At 41.5% G+C, this 24,894-nt stretch overlaps 1 protein-coding gene and 1 long non-coding RNA gene across 3 annotated transcripts in view; one reads left to right on the forward strand and one right to left on the reverse strand.

Annotated features, from left to right (window-relative positions):
* Positions 1 to 11,972, forward strand: part of Agxt2 (alanine--glyoxylate aminotransferase 2) — a 40,621-nt gene extending 28,649 nt beyond the window's left edge. For both annotated transcript variants that reach the window (XM_050139009.1, XM_050139010.1), the window contains exons 11-14: positions 756 to 847; positions 5,499 to 5,648; positions 6,858 to 6,956; positions 10,256 to 11,972. In XM_050139009.1, coding sequence (XP_049994966.1) covers positions 756 to 847; positions 5,499 to 5,648; positions 6,858 to 6,956; positions 10,256 to 10,363 — 449 coding nt within the window. In that variant the 3' untranslated portion in view covers positions 10,364 to 11,972. The remainder of the gene's footprint in view (positions 1 to 755; positions 848 to 5,498; positions 5,649 to 6,857; positions 6,957 to 10,255) is intronic.
* Positions 11,973 to 16,833: 4,861 nt separating this feature from the next.
* Positions 16,834 to 23,212, reverse strand: LOC126499706 (uncharacterized). The gene is made up of 4 exons (XR_007591161.1): positions 22,886 to 23,212; positions 20,758 to 20,884; positions 19,093 to 19,151; positions 16,834 to 17,184 (listed from the first exon to the last, which is right to left on the reverse strand). It is a non-coding gene; the product is annotated as an uncharacterized lncRNA (long non-coding RNA).
* Positions 23,213 to 24,894: the final 1,682 nt, after the last annotated feature.

Consider the following 24,894-nt stretch of genomic DNA (forward strand, 5'->3'; position numbering starts at 1 on the left):
CTCTTCTAGCCTTGCAGATGGCCCCCATCTCATTGTTTCTCTAAACGACCTTCCCTATGTATGCACACAGAAGAAAGACTAGGAGCACTCCAGAATCTCTCGTTGTTATAAGGACATTGTCCTGTGGGGTTTGGACCCCAGCTTTGCGATACATTTAATTCCTAATGACCCGTTTAAAGACTCTGCCTCCAAATATAGTCACACTTGGTCCTAGCATTTAAACTTATGGATTTTAAGGGGACACAGCCCAGTCTATCACTGTTAGATGAGTAAAGAAAGAAAGAAATGAATGTCATTTACAAGAAGAAAGTGAATGTGCCGGGCAGTGGTGGCACACGCCTTTAATCCCAGCACTCAAGAGGCAGAGGCAGGTGGATCTCTGTGAGTTCAAGGCCAGCCTGGTCTACAGGTCAAGTGCCAGGAGAGGTTCCAAAGCTACAGAGAAACCCTGTCTCTAAAAACAAGAGGGGGAAAAAAAGAATGTGTAGTTTATGGGGCAGAGAGATGGCTCAGTGGTTAAGAGCACTGACTCTTCTTCCAGAGGTCCTGAGTTCAATTCCCAACAACCACATGGTGGCTCACAAGTATCTGTTATAAGATCTGGTGTTCTTTTCTGGCCTTCAGGAATACATGTAGGCAGATACTATATACATAATTAATAAAAGACAAAAGAAAGTGAATGTAATGCCAATGTTGTGACAAGACACGATGGGTACGAATGTGTCACTTTAACCTCTTCTATTTTCTGCCCTTAGAAATCGCTAAATCTTTGACTAAATGCATGCATCACTTCAACACATTTGGAGGAAACCCCCTGGCCTGTGCCATTGGATCCGCTGTGCTCAAGGTCTGTCCTATCCCTTACACCACCTCCACTGACTGCATGCGCTAAGTAACTATTTTTAGGCTTATCTGAACTCAGTCACATTGCCATGGTGAAGTAGAAATGTAATCAGTAATTCACCAATTTAAATTTTGTCTCCGGTTATTACTCTCTGCCCCTCTTTTTAAAGATGACTTTGAGTTCTTAAAGTTCTCAATAAAAGGTAGTAGATAATCAACTTCACATGCATGGGAAATGTAAGAATTGCCCTGTCCATGGGATAATTTTTCTTGCTTTCTAGGTAGGATTTGTTGCAGTATAGGTTTTAACAGCTGTTCACCCATTTTAACTTAACTTTTGCCATTTACTATAGATGTTTTTCTTCCTTGTATTATCATAAATGAAAGAGTATAGAGAAACTACAGGTTTTAACTGATTATATAAGGGTAATTCAGCTAAAAACTGAAAAAAAAAACAGAAAAAATATAGTTAATCCTATCACATTCACTCTGTATAATATTAGCCAGTTTTGAAATAATTTTATTGTTTGAGAATGTCATAGGTGCATATACTGTGTTTTAATCAAATCCATTTCTTTGTCTCCCTTTTAATTACTTTCCCATACCCACCCACCACCTTTTTCTCCCTACTTCATGTGCTTTTCTCTTTTGTTAACCCACTGAGTCTATTTAGTGATGCCTGGATGTTTATGGGACCATGGCTGGAGCATGGGTAGACTCTCAGGGAGCACTTTTCTGAAGAAAGCTGACTCTCCCTCCCCAAGAGATCATTAATAGCTCCTCAAGGAGGAATGGCATTTCCTGAGCTCCTCCTCCATCCATTCTGGACTTTCACTGGCTTCATCATGCGCAGTCTCAGCCAGTGTGAGTTCGCGTGTGTAACGGCACTGTCATGGCAAGAAATGCTGTTTCCCTGCAGTATACCTTCCCTCTGGCTCCTACAGTCTGTTCACGCGAGTTCTGCAATGATCTCGGAACCTCCAGTGGAAGAGATGTGATACCAGTGCCCCCGTGGAGAACTGAGCAAGCCACAGTCTCTTGTTCTCTGTGTGTTGACCAATTATGGGTATTGATTGCCACAGACAACAAAAAGATGCTTCTCTGATGAAAGCGAGGAGACACTCTTCACGGTCCCTAGGAGAAATCCAAATCACTGTTTTGCTAAATCAGCTTAGTAATAAAGTATCCCACATTCTTATTTTAACTATCCCATTATTCTGTTGAAAAAAAAAAGTCCTCTTTATAAAATGTCTTTATAAAATGCCTTTTGCCTAAATAAGTACAACGTGTTTCTGAAAGAACATCCAAAGAGTTTTTTAAATTCAGTTTATATGAGGAGAAACTTGGCTAGGGTCAGAGGTCAGTACAAATCATCCCGCTATTTACACTTTTGTGCTTCTTATTTTGAACTATGACTATGACTCACCTACTCAAGAAATTTAAAAGTGTTTTGAGCAGAAATAAAGAAGTTAAAGCTATTATTGCTAATTAAATACTTTAAGATATGATTAAGTCATGAGATGTGAATGAGTGGGTAGAAATTTGACATTCGTTTCTTGTTGTTGACATTGCCTACTTTTTCCTCTTATTGAATTTTTTTTTTTACATAATACATCCTGATTACATTTCCCTCCCTCTACTCCTCCCAGTTCCTCCCCATCTCCCCTCCTACCTGGTTCCACGCCATTTCTGTCTCTCATTAAAAACACAAAGACTTCTAAGGGATAATAATAAAGTAAAATGTAATAAGATAAAAACAAACTTTAACACATCAGAATTGAACAAACAGAAGAAAGAGAACCCAAGAAAAAGCACAACAGATACAGACCCGTAAGAAATAGATACAGATGTGTAAGAAATAGATACAGACACATAAGAAATAGATACAGACACATAAGAAATAGATACAGACATGTAGACCCGCTCATTTGCAATTCAGGAATCCCATAAAACACTAAACTAGAAGTCATTATACATATACACACACATATATATATGTATATATACACACATATATATATATATATATGAGAGAGACCTGTAGGGTAAGTGTGTGTGTGTGTGTGTGTGTGTGTGTGTGTGTGTGTGTGTGTGAGAGAGAGAGAGAGAGAGAGAGAGAGAGAGAGAGAGAGAGAGACCTGTAGGAAAAGGAAGAAGAGAAAAGCCCTGCCTGACACAACAGAAGACAAGGAACCTCCAAAGATGCCATTGAGTTCACTTTCTGTTGGCCTCCTGCTGTTGAACATAAAGCCCATTCTTAAGAGTAGTCTTTCCCAGTGAGACTCTTTTGGAGAAAACTAACCAACTGGAGATTGCTTCTCAGTTAGGAATGGGACACGTGTCCACTTCTTCCAGCTCTGGGAGCTCTAGGACTCCATCTGGTGCAGACCCATACAGGCCCTATGCATGCTGCCTAACTCTCTGAGTTCAGATTGTAATGTTCAGGATTGTTTTAACTATCCTGGGTTTTGGTGTGTGTGTGTGTGTGTGTGTGTGTGTGTGTGTGTGTGTGTGTGTGTGTGTTTTGATATGAGACTGAGAATTGTCCTTTCAAGATCTGTAAAGAATTATGTTATAATTTTGATGGGATTGCATTGAATCTGTAGATTCAATGTAGATTGCCAGATGGCCATCTTTATTACGTTTAATCCTACTGATTCATGAGCATGGGAGATCTCTCCATCTTTCGACATCGTATTCCATTTCTTTCTTCAAAGACTAAGTTTTTATCATACAAGTCTTTGATTTGTTTGGTTAGAGTTACTCCAAGGTAGCCTATATTATTTGAAACTATTGTGAAAGGTGTTGTTTCCCTGATTTCTTTCTCGGTCCATTTGTATACAGGAGGGCTACTGTTTGTTCAGTTTTCTTTCTTTTTTCTTTTTTTTTAGTTAATTTGATATCTAACTACTTTGCTGAAAGAGTTTATTAGTTGTAGGAGCTCCCTAGTGGAATTTTTAGGATCCTTATGTATACTATTATATCATCTACAAATAGATATACTTTCACTTCTTCCTTTCAGTTTATATCCCCTTGATCTCTTTCTGTTGTCTTATTGCTCTAGGTAATATTTCAAGTACTTATTGATGAACAAGATAGTGGAAAACTGTGTCTTGTTCCTGATTTTAGTGGAATTGCTTTGAGTTTTTCTCCATCTAAATTAATGCTGGCTATAGGTTTGCTGTAAATTGCCTTTATTGTATTGAGGCATGCCCCTTGTATCTATAATCTCCCCAGGACTTTTATCATGAAAGGGTGTTGGATTTTGTCAAAGGCCTTTCTGAACCTAATTAGATTTTCATGTGGTTTTTGTCTTTCAGTTTGTGGTTTACCTTCATCAGTTTTCATATATTGAACCATCCCTTATATCTCTGGGATGAAGCCTACTTGATCATGATTGTGGTGGTGTTTTATTTCTGCTTTAAAAAATAAAGCTTGCCTGAAGATCAGAGTGCAGAACTAGCCACACTAGTTAACCATGGAGGCCGGACAGTGCTGACACACACCATTAATCCCAGCCCTCAGGAGACAAATACAGATGAATTTTTGTGAGTTCAAGGCTATTCTGGGCTACATGAGATTGAATCAGTCTAAAAGAAAAACAGAGCCAAGTGGCTCACAGTTTTAATCCCAGCACTAAGGAAGTAGAGATGGGAAGTGATATGGCAGAGAGAGCAATATAAGGCGGGAGAAGACAGGAGCTCAGGATTCAGACCGAGGTTTCATAGAGAAAGCATTCAGTCTGAGGACTTGTAGAGACAGGATACCCCATTTGGTCTGAGGATTTCATAGAGGTAAGAACTAGTGGCTGACTACATTGTCTCTCTGATCTTTCAGCTTGCATCCCCTAATATTTGACTCCAGGTTTTTATTATTAAGATCAACCAGAATTCATGCTACACATGATAGATGCTATTTTTATATATTCTTTGATTCAGTTTGCCAGTATTTTATTGAGAATTTGTGCTCATAAGGGAAATTGGTCTATAATTTTCTTTTGTTGTTGGATCTTTATGTAGTTTGGGTATCAGAATAACAACAGCCTTGTAAAACAATTCGGGCAGTGTTTCTTTTGTTTCTGTTTTTGTGGAATTGTTTGAGCAGGATTGGTGTTAATTTTTTTTTTTTGAAAGGCTGGTAGAATTCTGCACTAAAACCCTCTAGCCCTAGGCTTTTTTGTTTTGTTTTGTTTTTCGTGGGGGAAATAACTCTTAGTGACTGCTACTTCACTAGGGATTATATGTCCATTGAAATTGCTTATCTGGTCTTGATTTAACTTTGGTAAGTGGTATGTATCAAGAAAATTACGTTTCTTTTAGATTTTCCAATTTGTTGAGCACAAGTTTTCAAAGTATTTCCTTATGAGTCTCTGTATTTCCTTGGTGTCTTTGATTTTGGCCCCCTTTTTCATCTGTAATTTTGTAAATTTGCCTCTACAGGTGGACAGGTTCAGGGAAATCGCCTTTGCCAGGACTGTTGTGTTCCTTACAGCAGGTCTTCTGTGGTCCCCTGTTTGTCCACAGCTGATTCTGTTCTAGGTCCTGTTTGCCTAGTTATGCTCCTGTAAAGAGGACCGTGGACACTTAGCTCTCTGTGCTTCTCAGTCAACCCTCCAATTGTGCCCCGTAAGATTATTTCAGGATATCTCTCAACAGGTGATTAAGGAAGAAAATCTACAGAAAAACAGCCAAGAAGTTGGTACCTACATGATCCTCAAGTTTGCTGAGCTGCGGGAGGAATTCGACATCGTTGGGGATGTCCGAGGCAAAGGCCTTTTGATAGGAATAGAGATGGTTCAAGACAAGGTAAGGCTCAACAGCTGTTTGGGTGGCTGCCTGGGGCCAGTGGCAGGCAATGTAGATGTAATAGGGTCAGATGCATACATATTATCCAAAACTAAGAAGCTGTGGTTTACTATATGTAATGTACTACCAAAGCCCATGGGAATGATGGGTAGGAAGTCCTGAGGGAACAGCAAACTGACTCATGGGAAGGAACCCTCCTCTACCTCAGGACTGACCTAAGGGCGGGATCATGGCTTACACATCTAAAACACAGAAGTCACAGTTATGATGAGCCCTATGACTGATCTGTGAAGGACACTGGGGAGATGGGGGCAGCAAAAACACCTGAAATGTATTAAGGAGGATTGGAAAAGATCCCAAGACAGCTACCTATGGCTCATTTTTAAAATGATCCACGCTAAGGCTTTCCAGTATACCAATTTGTCCTACCAGAGGCCCATGTCTTTGTAGTGTGAAAGGTCCCCGGATAATACAGGAACACTTAGGTTTGAAATGAATAAACTAGAGGGAAATAGTTGTGCTCATAGACTGGAGATGCAGGGACACACAGAAATGATGCAAACTCCAGCCCAAAGTCACCAGAGTTGACGCAACATGTCTGAGCCCCGGGTACAAGACCAACCTCAGTACCTAGAGATGTGGCATGCCCTCCTGGCTCCCAAGCACTTAACGTTTCCTGACCCTAAGTGTTGGAGTCTTGGGGGAAGAGCAATTTCACAAACACAGACTTAGCTGCACACCAGCCCCACGGCCACGCTGTGGCCAGGGGAACACTTAGCTGCATTTGCTCTTTCGAAACTTGGAAGCCACTTCCTGGTCCTTGGAATGAACTCTTCAGCAAAGCACCATAAAGAGTTGAAAGGAATTTCAACACCACCAAAACAGATCCCAAATGAGGTATTAAAGGGCCCACCCCCCAGGGTAGCCTTTAGCAGGGCCAGGATTCACTGAGAGCCTGCATGGAATTTCATTTAGTCTTTGGGAATTTTTTGGATGAAAGAGAATAAAAACCAATACTTTTAATACCCACTCACCCACCCCACCCCCCAAATCCTCAGGCTCAGTAATTAACAGCTTTATTTAATTAGGGAGATATTGGTTGCTTGAGTTTTGTTTTTGTTGTGGTTTTTCCTGGGCCCCGTGCCTGGGGACATCATTCTTCAAACCATTGAAACACCAAATAAAAAACGATTTTTAATTTATTCCCAGATGAGCCGCCAGCCTCTTCCTAAAACTGAAGTGAATCAAATCCATGAGGACTGCAAAGACATGGGGCTCCTCGTGGGCAGAGGGGGCATTTTTTCTCAGGTAAGAGAAGGACTGCCTGCCAGGTAGGGTCTTCCTGGTGTGTCACTGTGCTAGGGGACCCAGCTGGACTTCCCCCATGTTCTGATTGATGCTCAGGAGAAATGGACAAGAGACAGCTGCTGCCACTAGAGGGGGATGTGGTAAAGTGATTCAGTTACCATTCTTTTGTGGGGGCCAAAGAGAGACATTAGAAAGGCCACACAAACTAGACAACACGCAGCATGGATGATAACAGTTATAACATTCATGCAACTGATACATACATATGCACTGTATTGTGTATGAATTAGTTCTAACCCCTGAGAAAACAAGCACAGTCATTCTTAACTCCTCTCTGAAGTCTGTGTGTGAATCAGCTCAATTTTAGTGGCCATTACAGTAGACAGCAATCTAAGATCCACGGCTGCCCTCTATGATGCCACAAAGAAAGATCAGAGACCATGCTAAACATGGTCCCTTGTACAGAGCTCAAGACCAGCCACTCAGTGTCCTTCACCCTCAGCAGGAATATTCTAAAAAAGGGATCACCCTTCCCACTTCCTGGAAATTAAACCCATTCGACTGTCAGGGCCCTGGTCTGACCCTGTACCACAAGAATGAGATGATGATGGTGCTGGTGATGATGATGATGAGGATGGTGGTGATGATGATGATGGTGGTGGTGGTGGTGGTCTCCACAGTGGTGATGATGGTGGTGGTGGTGGTAATGTACAATACCACCTGCCTCTAAATCCCTGCAGCATCAGGTCCCTCCCCAGGAAGGGCTCCCATGATAGAGATTTAAGAATGAGAGTCACTTCTGTTCCCCATAATATTCTTTTTTTCTCTCTTTAATTTCCCCCATTTTAAAACATTTCCTTTCATGAAACATATCATTGCATATATTTAGAAAATCCACTGTAATGTTTTGATGTATGCATAATATTATAAATTCAATATTCAATCATTCAAGAGATGATGCTTATCTATCTTCTCACGTATCATTTCTTTGTGATAAGAACATTTAAAATTCCTTCTTCTTGACTTTCTTAGTTGGAGTTTTATTGCTCTGAAGAGACACCATGACCATGGCAACTCTTATAAAGGAAAACACTAAATTCGGGCTAGCTGGCAATTCAGAGGTTTAGTCTATAATCATCATGATGGGTAGCATGCAGGCAGACACAGTGCTGGAAAAGGCGTTGAAAGTTCTACATCCTGATCCATAGGCAGCAGACTGAGACACACTTCCTCCAACAAGGCCACACCTACTCCAACAAGACCACACCTCCTAATAGTGCCACTCCCTATGAACCAAGCATTCAAACACATGGGGGCCATTCCTGTTCAAACCACTCCATGGACTTTGAAATATACAGTGCATTGCTGATACCTTTAGCCAATAGGGTGTGCAGAACACCAGGCTTCTTTCTTCTAAATGCAATTTCGTATTTCTACCCACTTTAAACTCCTCATTCTTCCCAGTGCCCTACTCCCTTCCTAGCTAACACAATGGATACTGAAAGATCCACTTCTTCCCTCTTGCTTGTCAGAGGAAATTGAAGCTATCAGACAAGATCCCTAAACAAACACTAGGAATGGTTATCTGGTTACATCAAATAGTGTGGCTTAATTATTTAAATCTTCACTTATAAAGATATTGTAATCATCTACTAGTTTAGCTTTCCCTTCAAATTCATGTTAAGCAGCCAATGATATGCAGGGAATCAAAGCTACAGTGATAAATGTCTTCAGATCATCTTCTTCATTGAGTTTATGGGAGAAAAGATAACACAGAAACACAGAACTGCAATACAATATATTATATACAATAAACAGTATAGTAATCTCTTCTGCAGCTATAAAATGGGATGCTGTGGGAGGAGAGGGAATGGATGCTTAGGCCATTATTCTGGCTAACAGAGCCTTTGCTCACTGTACAGTTAGCCAAAGCATGAGGAAAAGAAGAGCAGAGTGCAAAGAGCTGTCCACACACAGGTGTGGCTGGAGCCTCAGCTTGGTGTGATGACAGGGAACAGCTAGAAGGCCTGTCACCCTGTCAGTCACTCCTCTTGACATGTTGTATGTACTGACTCATAGTGCTCTCAATAAACCAGAAGAAACTGATACTATTATCACCCTTACATTATAGATGAATAAAGAGAAGTACTTAGAAGTTAAGTAAATTGCCGAGATCATATAACTAGTGAGCGCAGTCTTGAGTCTGTCCTCAGAGACAAGATCAGAGACAGGGAGTCTGACGGGAACTGAGGATGCTTTCTGTGCTTCAACAGTGGGTGGAGGAATAAAAGATACACTCTAATGATATTTTGGGAGTAAACTGAATAAGATTTGAGTGTAAAGAATAAACAAGAGTGAAGAATGAAAACCTCATGTCAGAATTGCTTAAGGTGGGCATGAATGCATTCATCCTTAAACATGTTTCATTTAAGGCATTTATCGGCACCTAGTTTGGTATTTCAGTATGTGGTTAAGTGGGAAAGATAGGGTTTAAGATTATAATTTAGGGTTGTCAACATGCAAATAGTAAAATGAGGAAAACTAGGGAAGTCTAATGTCCCAGTGAGAAGCTCGGTGAGGTTAAGACAGAAACTTAGGGCAGAACTCTCTTTAGTAGACAGAAGGGAAGGGGAGGAAAGTGGAACTAGGAAAGGGTCAATGGTGTGCTGAGAGTTTAGAGGAATGTGGGATTATAGAAGCAGAAGACAAGATCATTTACAGCATTAATCAGCACTGAGACTTGGCCACATGAGCAAAGCAACATCAGCCTAGAAACGTATGCAAAATGAGGGGCAAGAGAGAGGGTAGATCAGTTGACTTTGTTCTCCCAGCTGGGAGACAACAGAAGGAAGGGACCTGACTAAAGTGGTGGGTCAGAAAATGATGAAGGAACGAGGAGCCCCAAATTCTTATGAAAATGGTGGGCACAATGGGAAATAGCGGTTGGCTTATTCGGGCATTGACCTTGAACATGAGTAGATTCAGAACAGTGGGAATTGGGGAAAATGATGTTTTGTGAGGGCAGAAACTGAGCATTCGGGAGGTGGCAAAGTAAGATCTCAGAGTGGGCAAGCAGGTCAACAGACAGCAAAAAGGAAAAACTCAAAGCAAGGTGATAAAGACTTAAAGGTGTAAAGACTTAAAGGTGAAAGAGCCCAGGAGGGAAGAGGAAGAAGGCAACCTGGTGAGAGAAATGTCAGAAATATGATAAATAAATTAAAATAAAGCTTTGGATTCTTGGTCTAGCCCATTTGCGGAAGTCCCATTTGAGTCTCTGATGATTTTCCTCTCCTCCTCAGACATTCCGCATCGCACCCCCCATGTGCATCACTAAGCAGGAAGTGGACTTTGCATTTGAAGTATTTCGCACTGCCTTAATTCAACACATGGAGAGAAGATCTAAGTAGATTCCTACGAAAGAAGAGCCATGAGCCTCAAGACTTTCTCAGCTATGTGCAGGGAGGAATGCAAAGAATGTTGAAACCACACTTAGTAGATGAAAAACTACAGTTCTCCATAGTAATTGTAAAAGACCCGTGGGCACTGGCCATAATTGTCAATGAAGCCCATATTCTCCTGAGAATCCCATCCTTCAGGGACAGTGTTGTGGGATAATGGTCTTGTACCCTGTAAAGATTTCTCACTTGTATTGGTTTAATAAAGAGCTGATTGGCCAGTAGCCAGGCAAAAGTATAGGTGGGGTGACCAGAACAGGAGAATTCTGGCAAGAGAAAAGGTTCAGTCTGCAGTCGTCACCCAGACATAGAGGAAACAAGATGAAAACGCCTCACTGACAAAAGGTACCAAGCCACATGGCTAACACAGACAAGAATTATAGGTTAATGTAAGATATAAAAGTTAATACAAAGCCTGAGTTGATAGGCCAACCAGTTTATAATTATTGTAGACCACTGTGTGTTTCTTTGGGACTGAATGGCTGCAGGACTGGGCTGGACAGAAACCTCAGTCAACAAAAGAGTATCTATCCCTGGCTCACAGAATAAGTCCTAATTTGTGTAGATTAGCCTATGTTATTTTCCATTGCATTTACGAGTTTGTAAATGAATACAAGGCTTGTGTGTTGCCGAAGAATCCTGAAGGAAAACCTTTCTGTGCTAACACCTCTGGGGAAGCATGTTTTCATCCTTCAAGCTTGCTGTCACACTGGAAATGCTGCCTCTCATGATGGGATTTCTCAATTCATACCAGGAATCTGGGAGCCATGAAAATAAAGCCTAGTCACTATGCTATATATGGAAAGTGGTTGAAAGCTAAGTGGTTGGTACTGTCAATGAATCACTGACCACAAACCTTGGAGCCATCCTATGTCAGGGTTTCTTGGCTTATAAAATAACAAATTCATTGTGCTGCTTAAGACTTTAACTATTTTCCATTATTTCAGCCCAAGGGCATCTTGAAAATAATGGAGAAAATACCTTAGGGTGACAGCTGCACTCCAAACTCCCTAGAAATACCTATCAGAGCTTATTTTACCTCTCTGTTATCCCGCCATCATCTCATCTTCATCTAAACCCTTATTTCTACTATTGTTCTACTACTGCAAATGCATACATAATTCTCCAAACTCTAGTCATTAGTATATACAGTCATACATATTCTTTCCTATAGGTGTTATCTGAGTCTTAGAAGAGGCAACACGTTTTTTAATTTGACATACTCATCGAGATGTACTCAGCAGTAAACACCATATAATTACTATAAATGAGAAAATATACTACTTACAAAAAGTAAGTAAGAGAAAAGGTTCAGTCACCCAGACATAGAGGAAACAAGATGAAAATGCCTCACTGACAAAAGGCACCAAGCCACATGGCTAACACAGACAAGAATTATAGGTTAATGTAAGATATAAGAGTTAATAGGCCAACCAGTTTATAATTATTGTAGATCTCTTGTTTGAAAACAGATCAAACAAAGGCTTGAGTATCCAGACTATAAGGAAAGAAGCTAATCCTAGTTTGATTGCTAGATAAATAAAGATTGTTATTATGATGATGTTAGTTTTGGGTTGGAACATTCATGTCACACAAATACAGGGACTTCTGTTGTATTGCCCACATGTGTTAGTGGGCACTTATGTTCTAGTCCTGGATAGGCAGAGAAGAGAATCCCTGGGACTCACTCTCCAGTCAACCTAGCCAAATTGGCAAATCCCAGAACAGTAAGAGGTCCTGTCTCAAAGAGCAAGGTGGAGAGCCCTAAGGAATAATACCCCAGGCTGACCTCTGGCTCATTCACTCACTTGCGCATGCTCATGTGCACACACACACACACACACACACACACACACACACAGTTAGTTAATCCTGGTCCTAGGAGATACCATTTACAAATGATTGCAGCCTAAGAATTCCTTTAAAAGAACATTAGAATATATGAAGCCTATTAAAATAATACTGGCAAACCAACTGAGACCCTGGCCTAAACAAAAGCCAAAGGACATCTGAAGAACTAACTCAATCACCATGTGATTGGATATATATTTAAAAGTATGTCCCAGTTTGAAGCCGTGTCCTGATTGTCTTGTTTTTCTGTGATGTCTCTTCTAACACATCCTACATCTTGCTACCAGATTTATGTCCAACCGGCATTGACTTAAACATAGCATTCCCTACTGCAAAGCCTCCTGCCTCCTCCATAGAGTCCCTCAGACAAAGTGAAAACCACTTAGCATGGAACTCTATACCCTTCTATTCGTGGAATAAAGTTCAAACTCTTTTTGTTTTCTTTTATTTCTTTTCTTTTTTCTTTTTGTTTTTTTTGAGACAGGATTTCTCTACGTAGCTCTGGTTGCCCTAGAATTTGGCTGTGTAGATCAGACTGCCCTCAAACTTACAGAGACTCACCTGCCTCTGCCTCCGAAGTACTAGGACTAAAGGCATGAGCCACCACCACCCAACCAAACTCCTACTGAATGGCTTTCCATGCACTTGCATAAAGCCATCTTATTGCTTTATCTCCACCATTCCTATTGTATCATGAAACATAACCTGGGGTCTGTGTTCACTGAAATACTCTTTCCCCCTTCTTCTTTAGTGGAAAATATGGGGTCGGAGAGTTCAGACAAGAAAGTAATGCTTCCCTCCTGTCCCTAACACTACTTTTCCAAGTGAAAAGAGGGCACTATCGAAAATAAAATATGGTAGCCATTTAGATATTAGTAGAATTTAAAGACAAAACAATGAAACTCACTTTAAGGCCAAGAACAATAACAAATCTGTTTTTTTCCTCAGATTGGGACCCCTACAGGTTATAGAATAATATATAATATGCATGATTTTTATCCCTCCCATTTTCTGGGAAGGGGAGTTGAAGAATCTAGTCATTCAGATAAAGTCATGGAGTACATTCCTTGTGGCTTTCTGAACCCCACAGAATGATGTATATACTTCCCAGTATACTCTACGAATCTCCCACCTCCACTTACAAGGAATCACTTTATATTACCTTTTGTTTTGTTGTTATTTTGTTTTGCTTTGGTTTTTGTTGCTTTGATAGAACAGAACACTTGAGACTAGACAGTTTATAAAGAAAAGAAGCCAACTTGAGTTCACAGTACTTGAGAATGGAAAGCACAAGGTCAGGAAGCTCATGTGATGGAGATGTCTTCAAATCACAGAGAAAACAAAGAGGCACTTGATGTACATAGAAGAGAAAACAGACGAGGAGAATTTACTTTATCACGATGGCAGTAATTAACCCAGCCTGGGAAGAAAACAGCCTTACAAGACAAACACGGTTATCTATTCATGGGGGTTTACCCCTCATGACCCCAACCTCTGCCACAATGGAGACAAAACATAGTCACATCCTAACACAAAGCCAACAATGCCATTCCAAAAGGTATCCAGGTGCTGGGCTCTATGTCCAGGCTTTACAGGGTGCATGGATCTACCCAGCTCCCTGAGGACCAGGAGAAAATGTAACTCTTTCTTGAGAAGAGATGAAGGTGCCCACACATCACAGGCCTGGAGCAGGAAGGGCATGACTTGGTGCCTGAGAGCATGAACGGCCGACCATTCCTCTTCCCAGTTTATAAACACGAAGGCATCTTTCTTTGTTCCATTTGGAGTCGTGGGCAGGAGTTTAGCACCACCATGTTTCTCCCTTCCATTTTCTGCTCTACCCACAGGACGTGGGATACAAGCCAGCTTGCATAAGACAAGCACTTACACTCTTGCCAACTCTTTTTTTTTCCTGTTAAAACAGCCTTAAGTGACGATAACAAATACTTAGCTCAAGTAAACTTCTTTCCATGGGTGAAACTTATTGATGATTAAGCATGTGATTAGAATACACTGGTAAAATCTTAGCAACTGTTTTAAATATTTGGAATACCAATCCACTCAAAAAGGGGTAAGGTTTTAAAATCACACCAAGTTGGGGTTATAGCATTAATGATCAGAATTATTGTGGAACAACACCTACAAACAGGTGACAAAATAAAAAAACTACACTCCTGTTTGGAGAGTAAAAATTCCATTCGTACATCAGTGCAGCACTTAGCTTTCCAGTACATTTGCTTCTCAGTATTCTTAAGGTATTGTCTCCAGGGCCTTCTGCAGATGCCAAACATGAGGACACTTGTTCTATGCAGTCTAGAGAATGAGTAACTTTATTAAATATGTAGCAAGTAAAAATGAAAAAAATCAAGCAGCACATAAATAGAAGCAGCAAACAGATAGCAAAATAGATTCTTATGGCATCCATCAGAGATGATGGGAAGAGCCTGATTCAAAGAGCAAACAGAAGCAGCAGCATCAAACCATGGGCTCACGGTAAGTCAAACTGCCTGGGGAAGTTGAGGCAGGCAGCTGGAGTTTTTGACTGAGCTCTTTATGAACTAACTTGCAACTTCTCTTTCCCCCAACAGGCATTTCTATGCTCACAGAATAAACAATGGTAATCTGTGCTGGAAACAATTTACCTTTTAGCTGTTCTTTTTTATTGTTTTTATAGAGCTATACATTTGGCTGTTCCCCTTCCCTCCTCCCCTCTCCCATTCTACCCTCTCTCATGGCCCCCATGCTCCCAATTTACTCAGGAGAACTTGTCTGTTACTCTTTCCTATGTAAGATCCTTTTTTATCTAGGTTCTCTAGGATTATAGACTATAGGCTGGTTTTTCTTTGCTTTATAACTAAAAGCCACTTATGAGAAAGTACATATTATGTTTGTCTTTCTGGAACTGGGTTACATCACTCAATATGTTTTTTTTTCTAGATCCATCCATCTGCCTGCAAATTTCAAGACGTCATTATTTTTCAGCGTTGATTAGTACTCCATTGTGTAAATGTACATTTTCTTTACCCATTCCTTGGTTGAGGGTTCCAGGTTCTGGCTACTATGAATAATGCTGCTATGAACATAGTTGAGCACATGCCCTTGCAGTAGCACAGGCACTGAGAGCAACAATTAATAAATGGGACCTCCTGACATTGAGAGCTTCTGTAAAGCAAAGGACACAGTCAACAAGACAAAATGCCAGCCTACATAATGAGAAAAGATCTTTATCAACCCCACATCAGACAGAGGACTGATACCCAAAATATACAAAAAACTCAAGAAACTTGACATCAAAATAACAAAAAATCTAATCCTAAACAGAGAACCCTCAACAGACAAATGTCAAAGGACCGAAAGACACTTAAGCATTAAGGAAATACTCAACATCCTTAGCCATCAGAGAAATGCAAATCAAAACACCTCTGAGATTCCATCTTACACCTGTCATAATGGCCAGGATTAAAAACAGTGATGACAACTTATGCTGGAGAGGATGTGGGGTAGGGGGAACACTCCTCCATTTCTGGTAGGAGTGCAAACTTGTACAGCTGCTTTAGAAATCAGTATGGCAATTTCTCAGAAAATTAGGAAACAATCTACTGCAAGACCTAGCAATACCACTTTTGGGTATATACCCAAAGGATGCTCAATCATACCTTTTAGCTGTTCTTAAGGATACAATGTATTTAACATCCTTAGCTGTTGGCTGTTTTTTTCCACCCACCATTACAGAGCCAGGGGCAAGCCTGACCCAGGGCAGAAGTTTATAGGACTCTTGTTAAACATGTTTGAGTCTGAGACAAAGGAAGGCCTCTGCTTTGATGACTTAAGCAACATATGACAACTTCCCAACTAATGTATATTATGACGCATGAGTCCTTTATCTAAACAGACATGCATAGAATTTGTATATATCCTTCAAACATACAACTTAAATCACAACTCGTTTTTTTATAATACATAATACACCATGAATTTTAGTATTGCTTATGGAATCACTACAAAGAACATGTATCTGTCTGTGATGGCTACTTTGGTTTTAACTAAAACCCAAAAAGGACTGGGAACACCTGTGAGGAATTTTTACTTAGATAGATCATTCAGCCCTTAACAGCTAAGCCATCTCTCCAGTCCTGAAAGATTCACTTCTAATATGGATCTTTGAGTCGGGAAACCATACCTTTAATCCAGATCTTTTGGGATGCAGAGACCCACCTCCAATCTGGGCCACACCTTCTGCTGGAATCCTATATAAAAACATGGAAGAGGAGAGCCTCCTTTGTTTGCTTGCTCTTGGCCTTGCTAGCAAGTCCATTACTTCACTGTCATCAAAGTCTGCTTCTTCATGATTCCAGCATATACTAAAGACCAGCTGAGGTATCCAGCATCATAGACTGAATAACTACTGGAGTCTCAGACCTTCCAATAATAGGCAGCCTTTGTTGCATTAGCTGCACCACAGTTTGTAAGCCATTCTAATATATATATATATATATATATATTTTATATATAAAATATATATAATATATATATATTCTTTCTATAAGTCCTGTTACTCTAGAAAATTCTGACTAACAAAATGCCCACTCCAGAAACATTTTTCCAGATGCATTTGGTCTACAGTTGGCTAAATTCATGAATGAGGAACCCCAGGACCTGGCTGGAAAGCCAACTGCAACCCACATTATCACTGGAAGACATCTGTGAACTTTAGGAGGGTTAGATTTCTCAGGCATCCTGAAATCGTACCCAGAACTCACCTTTCCTGCGGAGAGCAACACAAGATGACAGAAAGCATCTGCCTCTTCACCATCAACGTGTCGCCAGGAAAGAATCACAAGCATCACTTGCCAGTAGCTTTGAATGACTGCTGGGCCATAAGAAGTTGGCGCTTGGACTTTGTCTTAGTCAGCGTTCTATTGCTAAGAAGAGAGCCATAGCCATAGCAACTCTTACAAAAGGAAATATTTCATTGGGGCTGGCTTACAGGTTTAGTCCAATGATATCATGGTCAGAAGCATGGCAACATGAAGGCAGAATTAGTGCTGGAGAGGCAGCTGAGGGTTCTACATCTGCATTCAATGGCAGCAGGAAGAGAGACTGAGCCACTGGGCCTGGCTTGAGCTTCTGAAACCTCAAAGCCCAGCTCCCTCCAACAAGGACACAGTTCCTCCAACAAGGCCACGCCTCCTAATAGAGCCATTCCCTTGGGGCCTCTGGGGGCCATTTTCATTCAGACCAAGACAGATACTTAAAGTGAGAGTGTAATCAGCAAACACGGCGTCATTTGTCCCATTAAGATGGTGATAGATAACAACAAGGATTGGGAACTGGAATCTACTGACGTTCAGATTGACAGACGGACGAACGCTGCCTAGTATGAGCCAAGGCAAAGGAGATCCAGCAGCTGTCTCTTTCCGACAGCCTTGCAGCCTTCACATGCTGTGATTTGGTCTTTCACGCTGAATGGCTTAACAGTACATAGACAAGCCCCAAAAGGGGCAGACATTCTTAATTAAGACATTTTTAAAAAGACTTCTTTTTCCATAATCTCACGGGTTAAAGTTCTGAAATATAAAAATGTTCAAGGAGGTTTACTACGCTCCTGTGAGATGTGAGGTGAAACCTTGAGACTTCAGCAGATAGAGATTCTGCCCTGTAGAAAAAATTTTTAAAAAAGGTATAATTGCCTTTGTCATCAGGTTGCCAGGAGAAACATGAGAATATTAATGTTTCCTGAAGTCTCCTCTCCATGGGACTAGAGGTCAGCAAGGAGGAGGAGGATGTGTGTCTCATACAACTTGGGAAAAAAAAGATGACAGAATTTCAACAAAAGAAAAGGCCCACTGATTTAAGTTGAGTGAAGCCAAAGAAACAAGAGGCTTAATGATGATAATTCCTTTGGGTTTAGGGAAGAGAAAGGAGATGATTCGAGGTCGGGTTGGTGGTGGATGCAGTGTGTTTCCTAGCCCTGAATGAACTGGGAAACTGATCCAGGACGGAGAGCTGCCATAACAGAGATCTCAGAACACCGTGTAATCAAGAACAAGACAGGGCACAGCAGACAGCAAAGACTGAAAAAACACAATTTAATTAGACGGGTCAGTGTGCCACAGATGGAGAAGCTGTTTAAGCTCTCCTCCACCTGATTTATTTTGAGTAAATTAAACTCTCTTAGCTGTAACTTTCTCACGTTCCATTAGGAAAAGAGGGCAATGTACCTCCATGAAAGTTTAGAAGATTTGATTAAGAAAACATGTGGATTGGTGATGATCAGTAGTTAACTCTCTCCACAGGGTTTGCTTTTTGTGCTTGTTTGTCCCTTTGTCTTTTCTACTTCTATTACTTCCCTTTCAGCGCTTGGCATTGGCCTTGTGTCTTAGGCTTTTCATTTCAGCAAAGAGAAACCATGATCATGGCAACGCTTCTAAGGAAAACATGTATTTGAGGGGCCTCGCTTGCTCACGGTTTCAGAAGTTCCTTTCATGATCATCATGGTGAAAGCATGGCGGTGTGCAGGCAGATGCTCGCCGAGAGTCCTACATCTTGTGGGCAATGGGAAGTCAACTGAGACACTGGGCAGTATCTTGAGCATAGGAAATCTCAAAGCTCACCCCCACAGGGACACGCCTCCTCCAATAAGGCTATGGCCACTCCAGCAAATTAATGCCTCTTATGCTACTCCGTATGAGATTATGGTGTCCAATTACCTTCAAACTTTGCTTGTGTATAATTATTTTCTCCTTCGCTGAACTCTAGGCTATTGGGAGGTTATTCATCTCGGCCTCGTGTATTTAGTGCCTAAGAATATAGTGCAAAACAAAACCTACCTCCAAAGGTGCAGTGTCTATTTTATATTCACAGGTATACAAGGCAGCAATGAGCTCATCTGAAATAAAAGATAACCCATATGATAGTCTTCTGCTTGTATTTAAATATTATATTATATTAAATATTATAAGGATTTAAATATTATCCTCTAACTCATAAAGATTAAGTCTAAATAAATGTTTTAGAAACGTACATAAAGTATAATTATTTAGACATAGTCGCAAGGATGAATTCAGAGCTGTTTCTTTTCCTGTTTACTTTTGTTGTTGTTTGTTTCCATTAGTATATAAGGTGTTAGTTTTCATTAGGGCGTTTTCAAACATCCTCCTCCCTCACTTTTCTCCCCACCTCCTACCTCCCTGTACTTCTGCTAACTCCTGTTTTCAGGTCACCTGTGTTCCACGACTCCCGTCCCTCAATAAATCTCTTTCCTGTCTCATGGCCTTTTTTCTAATTTCAGACTATGCCCACAGTGGCACCCACAGATATGTGAACATTAAAATCTAAGATGTGTCCATGACAGAAGACATACAGAATTCATCTTCCTGACTCTGAGTTACCTCACTTAGTAATGTCCAGATACCTTTTGCTGAGGCTGAATAGAATTCCACTGTGTAAATGTACCGAAGTTTCATTAGTCATCTGTCTGTTCAACAGCTAGGATGATCCCAATTCAGTGATGCTATGACTAGAAAAGCCATGAGCATCTGCAAGTTTCTCTGTGGTATGATATAGGGTCCTTGTGGTATTTATTCAAAAATAATCTATCTGTATCATATGGTAGTTCTATTTTTTTTTTTTTTTTGGTTTTTCGAGACAGGGTTTCACTGTGGTTTTGGAGCCTGTCCTGGAACTAGCTCTTATAGACCAGGCTAGTCTCGAATTTACAGAGATCCGCCTGCCTCTGCCTCCCGAGTGCTGGGATTAAAGGCATGCGCCACCACCGCGCAGCAGTCTATTTTTTTTTGTTTGTTTTTAAGAAGCTTCCACATTGACTTCCATGGTCACTAAGCCAATCTACAATCTCCCAAACAAATGTTTCTTTTTTTTTGGGGGGGGGGGGTTCGAGACAGGGTTTCTCTGTGGCTTTGGAGCCTGTCCTGGAACTAGCTCTGTAGACCAGGCTGTCTCGAACTCACAGAGATCTGCCTGCCTCTGCCTCCCGAGTGCTGGGATTAAAGGCTGGCGCCACCAACGCCCGGCTAAATGTTTCTTTTTGCCTACATTCTCATCAACATTAATTGCCATTCTTTTTCTTGATGATGGCCATTCTAACTGGGTTGGGATGCAATCTCAAAGAAATATCAATTTGCATTATCCTGATGGCTGAAGCTTTTGAACACTTTTAAGTATTTATTGGCAATTTGCATGTTCAGTTCCTTGGCCCTCTCATTCACTGGCAGTTTTGCTTTTACAGTGTTGGGTTCTTCCGGTTCTTTAGTCTACACATTCACCCTAGTCTGAAGTGTAATTGGCAAAGACCTTTTCCCATTCACCCTAGAAACATTAGTTCCCACGATACTTTATCACAATCTCCGTGACCTTTGAGACTTAGGGTCATGGGTTTCTAGAAATTCTCTTTTCCTCCATTTATGCCTTTCTTTCTATTTTTTTTTCTGATACAGGCACTCATGCTATGTAGCCAAGCCTAGCCTAGAACTCACCATGAATCCCAGGCTAGCCTTGAGTTCTTGGCAGTTCTCCTTCCGCAGCCTTTCCAAGCTGGTGTTATAGCTGTTTATCACCACGCAAAGCCTTTACTCTGCTCTTCAAAAATATTATTGCAATAGCCTGAAATTGGAAACAACCTAGATGTCATTCAACAGAAGAACGGATAAAAAAAATGGAGTATTACTCAGATGTTTAAAAATGATGTTTAAAAAATGACATCATGAAATTTTCAGGCAGGTGAAACTAGAAAAGAAATTCATCCTGAGTGAGAAAGATAAATATGGTATGTAGTCACTTATATAGGGACATTAGCTGTTAAGTCACTAATAATCAAGTTACAATCTCTAGAACCACAGAGCGTAGATACAGAGTAAGGGACTAGAGGGTATAGATAGATCTTGTTAGGAATGGGAAATAGAATAGACAATTATTAATGGATGAGGGGACTAGAAGAGGCAGATCAAGTCAGGAGCGGGAGAGGAAAGAAAGTTGAAAGAAGGAATACAGGGAGAGATAGTTAAAAGTGAGAAGCATAGCCGGGCGGTGGTGGTGCACGCCTTTAATCCCAGCACTCGGGAGGCAGAGGCAGGCGGATCTCTGTGAGTTAGAGGCCAGCCTGGTCTACAAGAGCTAGTTCCAGGACAGGANAAAAAAAAAAAAAAAAATAAGTGAGAAGCATTTGAAAGATGTTATGGAAACCTAGTATACTAGAAGCTTCCTAAAATATATACAAATTTAAAGGTGACCTAAATGATATTTGGGAGACAGAGTCCCAACTAGCTATCTTTGGATACCAAACAAAGCTTCCCGCACCAGGACCGTGTTACATCTAATTGAGTTGTTGGCCAAAGGAGTCCTATGGGAATCCCCAAACAGCCCAGGCTGTTGCAAAGACACTAGGTTGCCCTCTCCATACTGACAAGGCCAGCTGATGGAGACAACACTTACAGAACTCACTGAACATGGAGAAGTTGAGCTGGTACCTACATAGAGCCTTCACTCTTGTGTTCTAGCATCTTTGGTACAGGAAGGTGCTCTGTATGCTACCAAAAGAGAAATGTAAACACCAAGCCAACCATAAACCTTCTGATCTACGATGGTGTCCTGCCTGCAAGACATGCTAGGGCAATGGTGGCACAAAGCTGTGCGAGTAACCAGTCACTCTTGACTTAAGGCCCACGCCACAAAATGGACCCATAACCAGCACTGCTTGGGTAACCAAGAATGGGATAGTAGATATCCTAGAGACTTAGGGTGAAACCTAATATTCCTGGTCTTAAAGAAAAAAGAGACATAGTGATAAAACGCCCCACTAATATTCTGCTAGACTCATAGGTCAGTGCCTTGCTCAGCTAGCGTCAGATGCGCTTCCGCCTGCAGCAGATGGAACAAACATAGAGACCCACAGCCAGACGTGACACAGAGAGAGAGAGACATTGGAACACCCAGTCCTAAATGGGATGTCTCCATCAAATCTCTACTCTCAGAGCTCAGGGAACCCCATGGAAGAGAGGCAGAGTGTATGAGAGAGTTGGGTAGAGGCCAGCAAGAGAACAATGCCCTCTAAATCAACATGAGCAAAGCTCATATGAACACAAAGATACTGAGTCAGCATACACAGGGCCTGTCTGGGTCTGCATCAGGTCCTCTATGTACATAGTATGTTTTTTTCAGTTTAGTTGGTGTTTTTATGGGATTCCTGAGTATAGGAATGAGGTGGTCTCTAATTCTGGTGCCTTCTCTTGGGCTGTTTTCCTTCTGTTGATTTGTCCAGGTCCAACTTGGATGTGTTAGGTTTTGTTTTACCTTATTTTATTTATTTTGATATATTCTATTGTCTCTTAGAAGCCTGTTATTTTCTAATGAGATACAGAAAGGGAATGGATCCAGATTTAGGGGGAGCGGGGCGGTAGGAACTGGGAGGAAAATCTGTAATCAGGATATATTTTGTGAAAGGAATCTATTTTCAATAATAGGAAAAATGTTATTGCATGTTCTTTCTTTCCCCACCCCCCACACATCTCAAGTCCTTTCCTGCCTTTCACATGCTTTTTTGTTTGGTATTTTGCCTCATTTGCTTCTTATTGCTGGGGTACACAGGCACTTTTTCCTAACCTGTACCTGTTGTTTAGCCGGATGATTTCATCCATTATCCAGGGCAGCTTTCCCACCCAGATTCTGAGAATGCCGAGCACATCTCCAGGGCAACCTCCTCTTGAGCTCGTGCGTTCACATTGCCAACAGCCATGGGCTTGAGCTTTCTCTGCTGCTTGTTGTGTTTTCTGTCTCCTCCTCTAAAGGACACATTCAATCTGGCAAAGGAAGATAATAACTGATCACTGCCTTCTTGCTGTGCACCTGCACACCTTTGCCAGTCTTAGCCCCTTCGAATGCCCCTTTTCTTGCCACCTCTTTTGCTGCCCTGTTTACCTGCTGGTGGTAAGTCAACTGCTTTGTCAAACTGCCCCGGCTACCATGGCTGTTATGACTCACTAGGGTCACAGCTGGCCCTTGGCACAATCTGATCCTTCTTTATTCTACTCACTTTTCTGTTTGTCCCATTTCTTGTCACAGTGTCCAGACTGACAGCGATTTATCCATCGTGCAAGAGCTAAGCAATCAGCTACTCTTTCTCTATCTCTTCCTTGGTTTCAGCAAAAGTCCAACTTGCAGCATTACTGATTGCTAATTGAGGTAAAAAGAAAGGCAGCGGGAGCACAGTGGGAATTGTGCCAGAAGCAAAATACATTTGGGAGTTTTCGTTTTCCTGCTCCGTAAGATGGCCTATGGTGTCCCGTGTCCCTTTCTCTTCATCGCTGAGTCTGTGTTATCTGACTGTAGCAGATCCTGGTGGCTGTCTGACTCTACTCGTTACTTTTGCATAACAGTGACCAAAATAAAACAACCTATCCCAAGGGAAGATTTGGTTCTGCTCACTTTGTTTCAGAGGGGCCAGTTCATGGTGGCTCAGTCCCAAGCACTGGACAGAACATCATGGCAGTGGGCACATGTGGCAGAGGAGGCTCTTTTACTCATCAGAAGACGGTGAGGGGAGTCGGGACCAGGCATAACCTTCAAAGCCACACTCCTCAGTGATCTACTTCTTGCTTCTAGAACCTCCCAAGATAGCAACTGCAGCTTGGAGCCAAGCATTCAACAGATGAGCCTGCAGACACTTCATATCCAAACGACGATGCTGGCCAGTAGCTTTTTTTCTTTTTGGTTTTTCAAGACAGGGTTTCTCTGTAGCTTTGGTGCCTGTCCTGGAACTAGCTCTTGTAGACCAGGCTGGCCTCGAACTCACAGAGATCCGCCTGCCTCTACCGCCCAGCTGGCCAGTAGCTTTATGATGCTCTCCTTTCCCTCCTGGCAGGGAATAAGGGTCCTACCCACCCCCACCCCTGTTGTAAAGAGTTGTGACTTTATGTCCAACCTCAGGGGTGAATTCACAGCTATCACAGTAGTCTCCTAAGTCCCTGGCCAATGAGATAAAAGGGCAGACCTGCTGGAGGAGGAGTGGGAAGCTTCCAGCACAGATCTTCCGCCTACCTTCATAGGAAGTTCCTGTTTTTAAAAAGAGTGGGATGACTAGGGTACTGTGCTATAACAAGATACATACATTCTTCATCCTTAGCTGCTGGTATCAATATCAAGTTTCAGTTCTTCGTGAGTGATGGCATGTAAGGAGGTTCTGTTCTAACATTTGACCTTGTTCCCCAGCTCCTGTTCCCCCCAGTTTCCTAAGGTTCCCTGGGTGATAGGCATACTTTTGTGTTTGTTAAATAATTCTTGGTAAGCTCGAGTATTGGCATCTACTGTCTGGAAAGGGGAGAGAATCTGAAGACAGGTTTATTGGGGTGCAAAAACTTTTCATTTAAAACAAAACAAAATGGAAAAAGAGTGTGGTGTGGAATCAAAGACATATTAAACTAAATAAATCTTTATTCTTAGCTCAGGAGACCTCATCCAGATATTTTGCACCCTGAATGTCATATTGCTCACCACATTCAACTCTCCCTTGTCTCTAGATATGTGTGCACACGTGTGGTGTGTGTGTGTGTGAGAGAGTGTGTGAGAGAGAGAGAGGGGGGGAGGGAGGGAGGGAGAGAGAGAGAGAGAGAGAGAGAGAG

Source organism: Alexandromys fortis, unplaced genomic scaffold (assembly GCF_014885135.2).
Source record: "Alexandromys fortis isolate MF-2015 unplaced genomic scaffold, M_Fortis_MF-2015_v1.1 scaffold_37, whole genome shotgun sequence".
Classification (NCBI taxonomy): Eukaryota; Metazoa; Chordata; class Mammalia; order Rodentia; family Cricetidae; genus Alexandromys; species Alexandromys fortis.